We start from the raw sequence: 17,318 nt of genomic DNA on the forward strand, positions 1-17,318 counted from the left end.
ATTAAGAAAATTTATGCCCAGATTTTCAGGAAATGTATTTCCTTGCAGAAAGCATGTTAGGCTTATTCTAATGTCCTAAAGATGAATTGAGATTTGACTTTTAAAAAAGCATGTTATTTGAAAACATTTAGCTCTCATAAAAAAGGAATCTCAGGTGGGATTTGATCTCAGGTCTTTTTGACTCTATGCCTGGCATGCTGTCTGCTGTGCCACCCAGCTGCTCCTGTAATAGCTATCTGGAATCTAATTTCTGAAAGGATGTTGACAATTTAATGACTGGAAATTTCCATTATCTAACTGCTCCTTTTTCTGTATTAAGTGACCCAGTCTTAAATTTGAACATAACTTTTAAGAAAACTGAGACAATTTGCTGGCAGATCCCATCATTTTTGAAATATGGTTTGAATTTCTAAGAAGAATGAATGCTGCCTTGTGCTTCTCTGGGGATGAGCGGTGTGTACTATTCAGTCTTAAGCAAAATCTCTGGCCATTCTTTTAAAATTAAGACAAACTTCTCAAAATTGTGTAACTTTTCTTGAGTAGAACCATATAATTTAATGTAAATCTAACATTCAAGAATTCTCTTTTGATAATAGGAGCGGCATAGGGGACAAGTATGTATTTCTCCCAAGGAAAAATCCTCCAAAGCCAGAAGACAAGTGTGATGAAACATGTGTGAACAAGACAAGAGAACAGTCTCTCGGGAACGTTGGTTATCAGTTTTTTCTGAGGGTGTAAACTGAAGATGATTGCTCAAAGAGAGGGGTGTAAGGCAAATGGAACAGTCAAATATCTCTTGATGAAATGCCTGCAACACAAGAAAATTTTTAAAGGTCTGTTACTTGGGCAAAGATTCAAACAACAGTAGTCAAACATGTCAAAAAATAGCCTATGTGGTAAGATCCATAGAGCATTCTTCTCCACTGCACAGTATTAGACACTTAACAATTTACAAAATACTTTCCTTAAAACAAACCTGTAAGGTTAGACAATTTACTGACTGGAAATTTCCATTGTCTATTTCTGTACGAAGTAACCCAGTCTTAAAATTGAATACAACTTTTAAGAGAACTGAGAATAAAATTTGTGGGCAGATCCCATCATTTTTCAAAAATAAACACTGCTTATTAGATCTCACTGGTCATGAGCAGTGTATACAATACACACAATACAAACTTAAGCAAAATCTCTGGCCATTCTTTTAAAATTGGGATAATCTTTTCTCAAAATGATGTGTATAATTTTGGGTGTGTGGGTGTGACTAATGGTCAGACCCTGTGGTTTTACTGGTGTAAAAGATCGCAGGCTCATAGATCTAGAGTTGGTAGAGATCTCAGAGGCCATCTAGTCCAACTTCTCCCTCCCCCATTTTATAGATGAGGAAACTGAGGTTCGGAATGATAAAGTCATGGTGACTCCAAGCCTATTGTTATTTCTACTATACTTTCTTGCTAGGTGGTGCAGTGGGGACAGAATGTTGGGATTGGAATCAGAAAGACTTGAGATCAAGTCACTTAACTGCTATTTACCTCAGTTTCCTCATTTGTAAAATGGGGATAATCATAGAACCCATCTCCCAGGGGTGTTGAGGATCAAATGAGATGACAATATTTGTGAAGTGCCTTATCAACCTTAAAGTGCTATATAAATGTTAGCCATTATGTCTATAATAATAATAATGAAGAAAAATAGACTTAAACAGTCTTAAAAATAGACTCATCCTATCTGGGGTTATTTTTTATGAGAAGCTTAAATAGTCTACCACAAAGTTGTGATAAGTTGCTGTGAAAAAGCAAACTGCTTCATACATTCTGAATATTTCTTTTTTTTAATATTTTTTTGAGGGGAGAAGGTGGGGCAACTGGGGTTAAGTGACTTGCCCAAGGTCACACAGCTAGTAAGTGCATCATGTGTCTGAGGCCAGATTTGAACTCAGGTCCTCCTGACTCCAGGGCCAGTGCTCTACTGACTGCACCACCTAGCACCACCCTATTCTGAATATTTCTAATAGATGATTCCTTTTTACTAAGTAGCAAGAAGTAATTTATTCATGAACATAATGGAAAAAAAACCACTTGGTTATAATGTGTCTACTAGCTGGTAATTACCAGCTTCTTTTGACATCTTCACATTTCAAGGTTCTCTGTGCTTGATGCTTTTTTCCAGTCCAGTTCCTCGTAATCTTCCTCCTTGTTTGTCTTTCCCTGTGCTTTCTGTCAGCTTCCAGGGTTGTTTTTAGAGTTGTCAGAGTTGAAGATGTGCAGGACTTTGCACAAAAATAAAACTGTATGGCTAGTCTTCCCTTTCACATTTCCATTTTTTAAGTAATGAGGAATCTTTGAGAGCTAGAAGTTGATTTTAAAAATCATCTATGTTAACCCACACATTTTATGGGTGAGAAGATGAAGGCCCAGGGTGACAATCAGTCTCAGAGTTGAGAGGTTGGGATTCTGACTCTGAATCCCTGAGCTAGAAGTAATTTTGTCTTTGTTGTCATTGTTATCATCATCATCGTCATCATCAATAAACATTGATTTATTAAGCATTTACTATATGCGAGGCACTGTTATAAAGAAAAGTAAAAAGCAATTTCTTTCCTCGAGAAGCTCACAGTATAATGGGGGAGATAGCACACACAAAAAAATATGTACAAAAACACTATACATGGGAAGAATTGGAAATAATCAACAAAAGGAAGGCACTAGAATCAAGAGGAACTTGGAAAGCCTTCTGTAGAAGATGAGATGTTAGCTGGGACTTGAAGGAAGCCAAGAGGTAGGATGAGGAGGAAGATTGGATTGAGGAGGGTGGGCTGGGAGGGGGGCTGCCAGTGAAACTGCTGGTAGTTGGGAGATGAAATTTATTTCAGAAAAAAAGGCCAGTGCCACTAGTTTGAAGATTAACTGTGGGGGAGGAGACATAAGGAACTGCGATAGTTGTGGGTTAGGAAAGACCAACTGGTCCAAGGACACTTTTCCTTTGGATGTGCTGGCTGAGCAACTGGCTTCTAAGAGTAGAGGCTGAGACTTCTGTGGGGTTGGATGGATCATTCCCAACCTTTCCAAGGATGGGAAGCATTGAGGAGACTCATTTGCATATGAGTAATCTAGATTAGGAAAGCAGCTAAACAAGGGGAAGAGACAATGAACTTGTCTTCAGAGCATGTATTATTTTGGTACCTTTCTCTGCTAATTTGCATGGATTCATAGGAGAAACAGTTTTAAAGAAACAAAAACTAAACAACCAAACAAACGGGTCATCCAGAATCCCAGAGTTGTTTGGCCATTTGGTCAATGGCTATTGTCTGGTGGTAGCATAGCCTACAGAGATGAAGATTTAGAATAATGTACTAGATAATCACCGTAAGTTAATATGCAGTCTCTCAAGAGGAAGAATTGTTGAAGAAAAAAATCTAAGCCAAAAAGGCATGCAGTCCCAAGGGAGCAGAACAGGGAAAATTTCTGATAGTCCCTTAGGACTAAGGGTTTTGATCTTTTTGAATGAGCACAGCAGTATCTCAGCTCAGAATTGAAGGTGATTCTACACCTAGTGAAGGTGGGGGATCAAGAAAGTGGGTGGAACCTGGAGAGTGGAAATTCAGATAGAGAAAGCTGCCTGAAGGGTGGGACTGGCCTGGAAATCCTCAAGACTGTAATAGGATATCTCCATCTTCTCCTTGGACTTTCTAATGGGAGCCTGAACCTAAATCCCTTAAGCCTGGGAAAAGTTTGTTTACATTTCTTTGTTTTAAAGTTTATATTGTCTTTATAAAGTTGTCCACAAGCATTTGCTAGTTTAGGTGAGAATGCAGTTGAGAAGAGGTAACTGAAGGGAAAGAAGAAAGAAGAGATTTTACACTAAGATGTTTTGTTAGAATACTAGCTTTGGCTAGGGGTTTGAAGAGAGGGAGAGACAGAGTGAATTATAGATCCTTTTTGTCACAACTCCTGTTGTTTAGTCGTGTCTGACTCTTCATGACTCCATTTGGGGTTTTCTTGGCAAAGATACTGGAGTGGTTTGCCATTTCCTTCTCCAGCTCATTTTACAGAGGAGGAAACTGAGGCAAACAGGTTTAAGTGACTTACCCAGGGTCATATTGCTACTAAGTTAGTGTCTGAGGCCAGATTTGAACTCAGAGAGATAAATTTTCCTGACTCCAGGCCTTGCACTCTACTTTCTGAGCCACCCAGCTGACCTACAACTTCCTAGAGAGTTTTTATAACAGGAAGCCTATTTAGGAAATGAATTAGTAGACTGGAGAGGAGAGCAAATATGAACGGCTTACCACCCCGCCTCACCACTCCAAGAATGAGGTCAGGTCCTTAAGAGAGAAGATTAGGAGAAAAGGGTGCCATGAGAATCTGGAGAGAAGAAAAGATTTGGAACAAATATTTTGATGAATACAAGTGATAAAGGAGAAAAGGGTGCCATGGGAAAACTTACCCTCTTCTCCCCTGCAGAAATGTGTTGCTTTCTTACTGGTAGTCAGTACAGCTAGAGTTTACTTCAATAAAACAAAACAAACCAAACAAACAAACAAACAAAAAAATAGCAACTTTCTAAGCCAACCTGCATTTGTATTTTCTCCCAGTCATCTTCTGTAATTTCCTGATCATGCCTTTTTTCAAACTGCCGAAGAATGCTTCTATTTGCAGCTATGCAGTAATCAATTTCTGAAAAGAGCTCTTCTATGTGTGTATCATATGAAGACAAGATCCTGTTGCTGATTTCTGTGAACTAAGAAAGGAGGAAAACTTATTTATTAATTTTGAAATTTCTGATTAGTTTAAAGCAAACAAAATGTTGAATTTGGTTTAGGTAAGAAACAAACAATTCTGTGAGCTCAGCTGCCCTAATGGCTGTGGGACATTTTAGTAGTATATACTATGTGCCAGGCATTGTGCTAATAAGCACTGGGGATACAAATACAATAGAAATAATAAAAATTTCATCAAAGAAAGTGACACTTTTAAGGCATTGTGCCAAAGCTTATGGGGTGCAGCTAAAGCAGTCCTAAGGGGGAAATTTATATCTTTAAATGCTTTCATCAACAAAAGAGAAATGAATCAATGAATTCGTTCTGCAATTAAAAAACACTTGAACAAATAAAAAAGTCCCCAACTAGAAAATAAAGAAGTAGAAATTTTGGAAGTCAAAAAAGAGTGTAATAAAATTGAAAGCAAAAAAAAGCCACTGAATTGATCAATAAAGCTAAGAATTAGGGTTTTTTTTTGAGGGGGAAACTAATAAAGAGTTAGAAAACATGATTAGAAAATGAGAGAGAAAAACCACAATGTTCACATTAAAATGAAAAAAGGAAAACAACAAAGAAAATAAAGGAAATTATTAAAAATTATCTTGTTCATTTATGTATTAACAAAACTGAACTTGGAGGAAATATATAAATAGACAAAAATATGAAATACTCAGATTAGGAAAGAAGTATGTTACTTAAATAATCCAATACCAATGAAAGAAAATGAATGAATGAATCAGTGAATTCCAAAAGAAAAAACTCTAGGACCAGATGGATTCACAGTGAAATATATTAAACATTTGAAGAACAACTAATTCCAATGATAGTAAACTATTTACCCTAATAATTGAAGGCACCTGTTAATTCTCTTGCTATGATACAAATATGCTTTTGATACACAAAGTAGGGAGAGAAAGCAGACAAAGGAGATTACAGATTTCTAAAGAATATTGATACAAAAATTTCAAGTAAAATATTAGTAACTAGGTTACAGTAACATATTAAAAAGATCATTCAATATGACCAACTTGGGTTTATACCAAGATTTCAAGTCTGGTTCAAAATAAAGAAGATGACAAGTCATGTTAATGATATAAATAATAAAGCTAATATGATGATGTCAATAGGTGCTAAAAAAGCTTTTGGCAAAATCCAATACTTATTTCTATTGAAAACTCTGGAAATCATAGGAACAAATGGACCTTTCTTTAATACAGTACATAGTATTTTATTTAAATCCAAGAGATGTAATGGAGAAAAGTTAGAGGCCTTTCCAGTAAGATCAGGGGTAAAGCAAGGGTGCCTATTATCTCTACTATTTAACATAGTGCTAGAAATACCAATGATAGCTAAAAGAAAACAAAGAAATCAGAAGGATAAGCATAAGCAATGAGGAAACAGAATTATTGATTTTTGCAGATGATATGGTGTGCTTAAAGAACCATAAAGAATCAACTAAAATTAATTGAAAATAATGCACTCAGTGCATATAATGAATGCTGTGAAATGGGTACTTATATTTGAATTGGCACTATTAAGTTATAATTACGTAAAATATAGTAATTGATTCTAGCCCAATGCTAATATGCAGTACAAATTTGAACAATGCAAACACTGTGGAATTAATTATTTGCCCTAATTGGGACTTACTTATATAGCATTTCTTGGCTTATACCCCTAAAGAAATCAAAGAAAGAGGAAGAAGATCTATATGTACAAAAATATTTAAAGCAGCTCTTTTCACAGTAGCCCAAATTTGGAAACTAAGGGAGTATCTTTCTAATGGGAAGTGCCTAAACAAATTTAGTATATGAATGCAATGGAATATTATTGTGCCATAAGAAATGATCAAATAGAAAATATGAGAAGAAACTGAGAAAACTTCAATGAAGTGAAGCAGTGTGAAGTGAAAACCAGAACAATTCAACGATAACCTTACAGAGAAAATTAACTTTGAGAAACTTTAGAATTATGATCAATGTAATGATAAATTATGTGTTCAAAAGAATGAAGATGAAATACTCCACTCACTTCCTGCCGTAATGAACTTAAAATGCAGAAAGAGACATACATTTTCAGACATGGCTAATGTGGGAATTTATTTTGCAAGACTATGCAACTATGTATTAAGGGATTTGTTTTTTATTTGCTCAGTGGGGGAAGGGTAGATGAATGTTACTTGAAAAAAAAGAAAAGGAGATGAGATTAAGGGACATATAAAGGGGATGGCCTTGCCAAAGAGAAGGGCTGCTTCTTAATCAGAGATCTGAAAGAGGAGATAGTGGAGATGATGTCATGGATGTAAGATGAGAAAAACTGAAGGAGAAGGAGGTCAAGGTGAATGCTTGCGCTCTCTCTCTCTCTCTCTGAATGTCTGAAATAGGGGGAGGGGACAAAGCAGTTATATGGTACCTACTATGTGCCAGGCACAGTGCAAAGTGATTTTTACAAATATATGTTATTTGATCCTCACAATACCCCTGGGATGTAGGTGCTTTTATTATCCTCATTTTGCAGTTGAAGAAACTGAAGCAAAGAGAGGTTAAATGACTTGCCCAGGGACACACAGCCAGTAAGGCTGAGGCTGGATTTGAACTCAGCACTTACTGACTCCAGGGCCCATACTCTAGCTACTGTGCCACCAGCAGCCTCCAAGTATGAAGTCAGGTCCTTAAGAGAGAAGATTAGGAGGAAAGGGTGCCATGGGAATCTGGAGAGAAGAAAAGATTTGGAACAAATACTTTGATAAATGCAAGCGATAAAGGAGTAGGATTGCCTTGCTTCAGAGAGAGCCTATTTGAGATTACACATTTGTAGTGGATCAGTTGGCATGGTTTTGTGACTTCTTCCAGACCCACTGAGCATTATGTGAATAGGAGTGGAGGAAGGAGATGGTGGGAGTAATACAAGGTTGGGGTTTAGAAAGGCTTGATCAACAATATGACAAGTGTCCAGGGGATATGAGAGCAGAACATAATATAGACTGCACTGATGCACCAAGAGGTCAAGACTGGGGAGAAGAGGGTAGCCAGAGCATGCATGATGGCTTGGGAAAGCAAAGAGTGTGTTTGTGAGAGGGAATAAGACAAAAAGAAAGATGGAATAATAAAAGATTATGGACAGATAAAGGAATTTTGGAGTTGTTGAACACAGAGGTGGAATCCTTTTGGGTGACGGCAAGATCAAAGGGTATGACCATCCCTGTGTGTAGGTCACGGCATGTTGAACAGACTGAAGAACTGAGAAATTAGGGCATTTGATGGAACATCAAATATGTTGAATCTCCTAGTACAAGGGCAGAAGATGGAGAGGAGAGAGAGACTTTGAACAAGTCTATGGACTCAATGAGGAAGAAAGAATGTTCTGGAAATTGGTCAATAACTGCCACCAGGATCTGGATTGGGCGATATATTTGGATGGTATACGTGTCAAAAGAGGAGGCATTGCTAAGTGATGATGGCAGTTTTACAGATGAGGAAACTGAGATTCAGAGAGGTTAAGTGAATTGCTCATAGTCACATAGCTAGGTAGAATTTGAACCCACAACATGCTATCTACTACTCCACACTGCCTCTCAGCAGATACCTGGCTAAAGATCTAGCAAGCAGTTTTTAGTTGCAAAAATCACCTAAACATTAATTGGTGAATCACCAAGTTAACTATGGTGTGTCAGTGCAATGAAGCACAATGGGGATGTGTAAAGTGAGCTCATCAGTCTGAGTGCTCCATGGTTCCCTAGGTACAGATGCACAACTTCTCATTCCCTATGATTCCTATGTCCAAATATCCTCTAGTGAGGATCCACCCAACTTGCTAAAGACCTTCCCCTGGGTGTTTTAATATTCCATAGACAACATTGATATGTGGTTCAGCTTCTCTCATAGCATGTCAACTGTCTGGTTGTTGGACAGATGGAGTACACACAGTTAATGTTTGTAGATTATGTGAAAATTGTGCGCTTCTTAATTATTCTCTGCTGCCTTTTTGGTGGCCACTCTGTCAGCACTATAGCAGTAGAATATTGCTCAGGAATGACAGTTATTTAGAATTTTTATCTGTTTCAAGAATTGACAGAGGCAAATTGAAAATAACAGGAATATAAAGATTTTTTGAAAGATGTGTATGAAATGATATAAGACAAAGAAAATAAAATGTGCAGAACAGTACATGTACTGACTGACTACATAAAAGGAAAAATGTGTACATATTGAACTGAGTAGACACAGAATGGTAAAGGAATAGAGAGGAATAACTAATTAGATGCTTTGGATTTACCATATGTAAAATGAATTACACACACACACACAAACATACACACACATAAATATCTGTTTTATTTAAAAATAAGTGCATGATAAATTTGTGTTTAAAGTTCTATGAGATGGATGGGAGAAATGCAGATAAGTATAATAAATTTTTTTTCCAGTTCACTCATCCATTATGATGCTGTGTGTTGTGCCCTTGGATCTCTAATTTCAGGAAGGAGGTTCTCCAAGGGGCATTAAAAACTTAATCATTCTAGTAGGCATAATGCTGGAGGGAAAAAAAAAACTAAGAAAGAGGAATTCGAGAGGCACCATGTTGCAAAAGAATGAACACTGGACTTGGAGTCAGAAAATGGGAGTGGGAGTTGAAGTTGGCTTTGGCCATTTCCCAGACAGACCATGGCCAATGTCACTAAGTTTCAGTTTCCTTATTATATGGGGATTATACCTGTGGTTGTGAATATCCACTGAGATTATAAATGTAAAGCTTCAATGGTAATCAAGGTGGTGCTTTTTGCAGTTCTTCTCTTAAGTGCCTTTAATGATTCTGGCTTTTGTTTGAATGGGGCTGGTAAAGTGGGATCTTTTTGTCTTGGCCTGTTTCTCAGCCCTAAGACAATGTAATGGTAATCAGGGCAGGACTTTTTGTTGCCTTCTCCTTTGGAATGCTAAGGTAATCAAGTACCTTTGATGAGTCTTGCCTTTCAAATGTAATGGCCAGCAAAATGGGAATGTTCACTGTTCTTTGTTTGAGTGCTTCTCAGCACTGAGGTAATCAAGTGCCTCAGGACACTGAGACTGGTATATAAGATCCAAGGTTGGTGTTTGACCTTTGGGGCAGACTCATGGAAGTAGCATTGAGACTCTGGGCAAACCATATCTTCCCCCCCATCCCCCCACCTTTGTAACCCTGATAGATGTTGGTGATTCTCTGGTAACTATGAATTGTGATTTGAATCAGACAAGGTCTGCCTGTTGATGTTTGTAATTTGTTTGTATTTGCTCTGAAGTTCAGGTTGCTTGCTTTCCTTAGAAAAGCAGATCAAAGAACTTGTATTATGTTAGCAGCCCTTCCGTATGCTGGTCTTGTTGTGTTTTACACCCCACAACAGCTGCTAGCCAAAATGTTGTTACAAAAGCACTCTGTAAAACTGTGTAAAACTCTAAAGTCCTAGGAAATTATTAGAACCCAATGTGAAATAAGCTACTTGGGTTTTGATGCCAAACGATGTCTCTGGAGAAGGGGAGTCTTGTGCATGTCTTTTTTTTTTTAAATATCAAAGGCCTTCAACAGTAAAGAATGGGAATGGTAATAGTTATGTGGATAGTGAGAAAAGACGTCAGAGAGCTGCTGTTTTTAAATTTTGCTCATAAATTATTACAGTTTAATTTTTCTGTATTTAAAAATTTTTTGTTTATCTTTTTATATGACTCATATTTCACTTCTCATAGAGCCAGAACTCAAGGTATCTTGGAGGCCATCTAGTCTAACATCCTCATTTTACATGTCCCAGAGATCCATCCTTCAGATCAAGGGGGAAAAAGCCAGTTTAGCAAAACCAACTTCTAAGTCTGACTATAATTATAGACTGTGTTCAGTCCCCCACCATCCCCCAACTCTCTACAAAGAAGGGGGAGGGGTGCACGCTCATATCTCTTCTTTGTGGTCTAGCTTTCTAATTATAGTTTCACAACATCCAGTTTGGATTGTTTTGGTATTGTTCTTTCCATTTGTTGCCGTTGTCTTTGTGTACACTGTTTTCTGGGTCCTTTTTCCTTCATTTTGCAAAGTTTTCCTGTGCTTCTCCATACTCATAATTTCTTACCAAGAGATAATAGTCCATTACATTCATGTGCCACAATTTGTTAGCCATTCCCCAATCTGGGGGTATCCACTTTGCCTCCCAATTTTTACTATTACACTAAGTGCTTCCATATTTTGGTGTATACAGGGATCTTTTTCTTTATCACTAAACTCCTTGGGTTATATACCTAGCAACGGGATCTGCTAAATATTCCAAAAAGGCATGTTTCCCATGTATGTTTTAAGAGACTTTTTTTTTTTCGAAAAAGATTTAGAAAACCATGCTAATCTCTTTTCTTAAACATTGACTCAAGATTTACTTTTTGAAGTATATGGCTGTAACACACAACTTCAACTTGGTGGCAAATTACCTAAAATTGTAGGGAAAACTTTTTTTAAGAGGAGTCAATACATCCATAAAGGAAATGAATCTTTAAAAACTAGGCTTATAAAGTGACACATTGTCACAAAGTATTGTCCAAAGTATTAGAACTATATGAACAGAGACAAATGGATATATATATAGGAGATGTTATGATGGCAGAAATGACAAGATTTGGCAACTGATTGGCTATGTGGGGTGATTACCAATAAGAGTTCAAGGATGGTATTGATGTTTAGAGTCTGAGTGACTGGAAGGATTGTGGTGCCCTCAACTATAATGGGGAAATTCAGAAAGCAAGAGAATCTGGGGAGAAAGACAGTGAGTTCTGTTTGGAGTATGTTGAGTTTGAGATGTTTATGGAACTTCCAGGACAAGATATCTAAAAGATATCTTCATGGCTAGCTTGGGAGAGAGGCTGGGACTGGACATGTAAGTCTGGGAGTCACCTGCTGTTGCAACAATTCGGCTAGCAGCTGCTGTGGGGTGAAAGACCCACACAAGCCCAACAACAAGAATGCTGCCAGCACAGGTTCTTTTGATCTGCTTTACTAAGGGGTTAACTAACTTTAAGGGGTTAACAGTCTTATTTCAATCCAAACAAATATCACTCACTTAGTTCAGGGGAAAAAGCCAGCACCCTGAACTTCAGAGCAAATACAAATTACAAACATACATTATAAACAGACCAAATACAATTCATATTTACCAAGAAACCAACGTCTGAGTTCAGTAGCTGGGGAGCTCATAACAACAGCTGGCCCAGAGTCATGCACCACTCCTCCTGTGGCTCAGAGCCCCAAGGGAGAACACCAACTTCTGGGTTTATATATCTTGTTCAGGGTCCAAGGTGAGTCACACATGTGACTCACCCACATGACCTAAAAGCACCACAAAAATGTGACTTAAACCCATGTGGTCTAAAAGCCTCTGATGTCACAAGTGTGTCACTCAAACCCATGTAAACTAGGCTTTCCCTTGAGGCAAGGAGGTCATCAAGGACTCCTAATTTAATCAAGGAAACAAAGGCCAAACTCTTCAAAGGCACCTGACTGAATAAGTGTTAAAAGCCCATCTTAATTACCAATGCACCTGCATAGAAATAATAACTGAACCCAAATGAGATAGTATAGAGGGAGGAAAGAAGAAGGCTCAGTACAGGACTCTGGAGGACACCAAGTTAGTGATCATAACCTGTGGGAAGAATGAGCAAAGAAGCTGAGACAGAGCAGTCAGATAGGGAGGAGGAGAACCAGAGAGAGCAGTGTCTAGAGAGTGTCTCCAGGAGGAGGCAGAGGTGACTGACAGAGAGGCCAAGGAGGAGGAGGATAGAGAAAAGGCCACAGAACTCTCATTGCACTGACTATAATTTCACTTGGCATTTTTTGCCTGGCATTGTTATGATGTCCTGTATCTTTGTCTCATCTTCCCAAGCAGACAGTAAGTAGACAACTAGAGGGTTAAAGTCAACTTTCGGCTCCACTCTGTGCTCTTAAGAATTGTCATTATGCTTCACACATAGTAAGTACTCAATTGTTATTGATTTGAAGAGGAAACTGATTTAAATTGCAGACGACTTCTTGGCTATATAGGTGGTAAGATTTTGGAAGATGTCAACATGAGTTCTGAATTTTCTCTTTTAAGGTTTTAGGGTAGAATAGGGTAGAACACTACAAAGTCCAAAGCATCAAGATTTCAAGTAGCCTAAAGGGTAATGCAAAAGTCACATAGTAGGTCTAAGTAGGTATAGCATATTATTGATGATAACTTGCAAGTAACAAATGACATGAAAATATTAATCAGATTTGATGAGCAAAAAAATGTGGGCCAGTTATTTAGTGAAAATAAGAGTTAATAAATGGGCAGCTAGAATACTTCACTGCTGTCCATGGAATGTTAGAAGACTTAAGAGGAAGGTCCATAGAATGCCTTTCCTGAGGGCAGAGATTTTCTTTTTGTATCCCTAGAACCTGTTGCCCAGTGGGTGCTTAAATGCTTATTTGGGTGTAAATGGACTGATTGAAAAAATGTGACTAACATATTAAGTAAATCTTCTAAGGAGAACTGATGGGTAGCAATGGACAATAATTAGGTAGGATAAGAAGACATGAGTGAAATTGTGAATTGCACCATTTGAGATCATAGATTCATTGAAGTATTTAAAGAACAGGGTAAAGAGCTTTATTTTCATGATTCTTAGGGTATATTACCTCTACTGCAAATTTTTACCACACATTATCTAACGTGTATAATGATATTTCTGATTGAAAAGTAAATTAACTTGACTTATTTTAAAGTATTAGAGGAAGATTCACAAAACACTATACATTTTTTATCTCATTGGTCCTCACAAGGACCTTAGAGAGAAGGTGCTATTATCACACCCATTTTATAGTTGAGGAAACTAAGGCTAACAGAGGCAAGATGACTTGCACAGGGTCCCACAGTTACTCTCTGAGGAAGAATTTGAATTAAGGTCTTCTGCTCTAGTGCTTTTACCTAGCACTCCCCTAACCTCCCAACCCCAGTTGCATTTCAGCATATATTTATTTCATCCTGCTTGTATGCACCATATTAGGCATTATTGGGTATGGGGGCTAAGGGTGGTGAGAGGGGTTGTGGTAAAAGTGGGAAGGGAGCAGGGCCAAGAAGAATCAGTCTTATGTTAGCTGTCAAATCCTGATGTTTAATTTTTTTCCTTCCTTATTCTGTTACTTCACTAAATATTGTATTTAGATTATCTCTGGTAATTTGAGAAGCAGAATTCGGTAAAAAGAAAAAAAAATTCTAATTGATTTTAGTAAAGAGTAATGCTTAAAACAATTCAACTCAGCAGAAACATCCCAATCAAAGGAAAATAAAAGTTTGAAAAAAGAGAATTCCTGTTTTAAGTATGTGTTTTTCTTCATGTACATAAAAATATCCTATATATTTGAAATATATGATTTAGCTAAGTAACCAAGACATTGCACTATTAATACATGAAGCAATTATCAGTCATTTACAAGTAACATACCAGATATACGTTAAAAAAAAATTATCCTAACAAAAGTACCCAGGTGAACTTTGTCTACCAAGGAGACCTTTTAAAGTGATCCATCTTAATGTCAGCAAATTGCTTACTAATGTGTTGACTTATGGAAACTCTCAAAAGCAAAATGAAAAGGCTGGAATTTACAGCATATCAATGCATCAGTTGATAAGCTTTTACTGGTTTAATATCCTCCAAGTCTTGGCTGCTTGGAGCCACTTCAAGTTAGCAACAGAATGTTTGCCATCTCCGGGTGATAAAGGAAGTCAAAGGACTAAACAAACTTCGAGACCATTACTCTGTTTGGTGAGATTTAAATGAAAATTGTCTAAGAAATCACATGCAGGCGGTGTGGGGAAGAGGAGGGAGCCTAAAGTCCACCACATCATCTTACAAATTACTTACCTAACTTCTTAAACAATGGTCAGGACTTTTAGCTAAGGTGGAGATAATGTAATGTGTTTGAAAAGATTTAATTGCAGCAATAAAAGACCATACCTCAATCAAATGACATATGCAAGCAAGGTTTCTAGATAAGGATCAAAGAAATTCAAGGACCAAACACACTACATTCTAGGCAACACTTGGGGGTTTCTGTACACACTGGTGACAGATATTAGCATAACATGGTTTCAGTGACCTTTCCAAGCTGCTTTGATCTAAATTGAATGAATTAGTACTACTGTATCAGACAACTTAGCTCAACATTTGACCTCTGCTGTATTGCCACAATTTTTTGTTATTATTATTATTATCTTGCCACAAGATTTCAATATATTCTGAAGGAACCAACACTATTTCTTTGTGAGTCGGTTTTCACAAGTATTGTGAATTGGTTTTGACCAACTCTATTTCTTTGTGAGTCGGTTTTCACAAGTATTGTGAATTGGTTTTGTTAGGACTAGAGCGGTAACATTTGAAAGCACAGCAAATTTTGTACCACTAGTTATGAAAAACAATTCTTTTTTACTATTGTGCATGTTCTTCAAGGAGATAAAAGTAAGTTCCCATACAGAACAAAATATTCACAGTCCTTTCAGTGGTATCAGAAGACTGGAAACAAACCGGATGCCATTCATTGGAGAATGGCTGAAAAATTGTGGTTTGTTAATGGAATGGAATGTTGTTGTGTTAAAAGAAGGATAAATATGAGGAATTCAGAGAAACATTGGGAACACTTGAGTGGCCTGGTGCAGAATGAAGTAAGCAGAACCAGGAGAACAATAAACAATGACTATAATAATGTAAGAAAATAACACTAAAAGGCATCTGAAATCAGATTAATTGCAATGACTAATCTTGGTCCCAGAGAACAGATGATGGAACAGACATCTCTTCCCTCAATAAGAAGGTGGGGGTACTGCAGGTGCAAAATACTGCTTATTCTACCAGAAATGATAGTTTTGACAGATTTCTTTAACTGTTTTTCTAGGTTGTAAGGAAAGATTTAATGGATGAAGAGTATATCAGGAAATTACTGTGGTTGTGAAGCCAAAACGCATCAATAAAAAAGAGCAAAAATAAAAACAAAGCAACTCTTACTGTCCAGAACATTTCTATTTGTGGAAATGTAACACATATGAAAACTAAAAGTGAAGAAAAACTTCAAGTACAGAGAGCAATAAAAACTTAAGCCTATAGGAAGCTAAGTTCATTTATAAGAACTCTACATTTTGAACTAGTCCAAAGGACACACACATAAACATTTTGGTCAGAGCCTGAAACTTTAAATAGTCAAGGAATATTCCCTAAAAGATTTAATATGCTTAAAATACTAAATCTCCATCTATCCTTCATTCCCTATCTCTTAGAATCACAGAATTTGAGAATTTAACTTGTTGGGGATACGACTGATAGGATTCTTCAGAAAGCACATTTTGGATTGGATAGCCCCTAAGGTCTGTTCTAGTTCTAGAGTCTGTGATAAACCCCTTGAGGACAGGGAGTATTTCATCTCTTTCGTTGTATTCCAATGGGGCCATCTGCAGTTGTCCTGATCTATATCTTGCCACTGGATCCAGATGGCTCTGGAGGAGAGAGAGAAGCTCATGGCTTTGCACAGTCTTGCCTCACTTAAATCCAGTTCACTTGTAAGTCATGACATCACCTTCCCAATGTCATAGTCTTCTTGGAGAATGAAGTACAAACAACAAACAACAACTGTATCCCAGTGCCTAGCATAGTGTGTGGCAAATAGCAGGCTCTTAATAAATGCTTGTTGATTGATCTAGTCTAACTGCCTCAATTTACCCATCAGTACACTGAAGCCCAGAGCTAAGTATCTTATCTTAGGTCACAATGGTAGGTAAGTAGTCAAGTTAGGGTTTGAACCTAGATTCTCTGACTCCAGTTACAATATTCTTTCCAGTATAACATTCTACCTCCTTTATCCTTCCTTATCAAAGGGACCATATTTTATGTAAACTCCTGTTATGTTATTTTACTTTGATAATTGTTAAGCCATGTATGGAAAATCTCTAAAAACTCTATAAAGTATTAGGCATGTTTTAAAAGTTGGAGACTGGTGGTGGTGAATACATGCTGTCAAAAGGCCAAATTGGAAGGGGCCAATAAAGAAAAAAAGAGTCATTTTTGGAATGCTGGTAACTACCTAATCACAAGTGAAATTTAAAGGGACTCATGGCATGATGAAGTTATTTTCCTTTTAGCTTTCAACCTAGTTTTAAAAATGAATGGGCCACTGGGAAAGCAATTTTCTATCTATTAAGCCTAGTTTTAGTCTCAGGGGCTGTGCTCTGTGCTTTATGCTCTAATTTTATACTTTTATTTAGTGCAAATTTTCAATTCAGAAAACCTTTTTGTAATGTATACATTAAAATGAAATGAGCAGCTGAATTCTGAGTTGGAATTGACAGTCTATATTTAATTCAACAAAAATTTATTAAGGCTTACTATAGGCAAGACACTGTGCTAAGCAATGGGAGTAAGGGGGTAGGGAATCCAGAGAAGACAGGGTCTCTTCCCCTTAGGTGTTAACAATGTAATTGAGGAGATGAGGGAGGTATACGTAAAACTACAATGTAATATAATCATCATTATTATTATCACCATTATTCACA

General features: G+C 37.2%; 1 protein-coding gene across 1 annotated transcript in view; it reads right to left on the reverse strand.

Annotated features, from left to right (window-relative positions):
- Positions 1 to 565: 565 nt before the first annotated feature.
- Positions 566 to 17,318, reverse strand: part of RNF32 (ring finger protein 32) — a 59,176-nt gene continuing 42,423 nt past the window's right edge. Inside the window, exons 8-9 of the mRNA XM_036760538.1 lie at positions 4,570 to 4,737; positions 566 to 808 (exon numbers count right to left, since the gene is read on the reverse strand). Of these exons, the coding sequence (XP_036616433.1) occupies positions 566 to 808; positions 4,570 to 4,737 (411 nt within the window). The remainder of the gene's footprint in view (positions 809 to 4,569; positions 4,738 to 17,318) is intronic.

This window comes from Trichosurus vulpecula, chromosome 5, assembly GCF_011100635.1.
Source record: "Trichosurus vulpecula isolate mTriVul1 chromosome 5, mTriVul1.pri, whole genome shotgun sequence".
Taxonomy (NCBI): Eukaryota; Metazoa; Chordata; class Mammalia; order Diprotodontia; family Phalangeridae; genus Trichosurus; species Trichosurus vulpecula.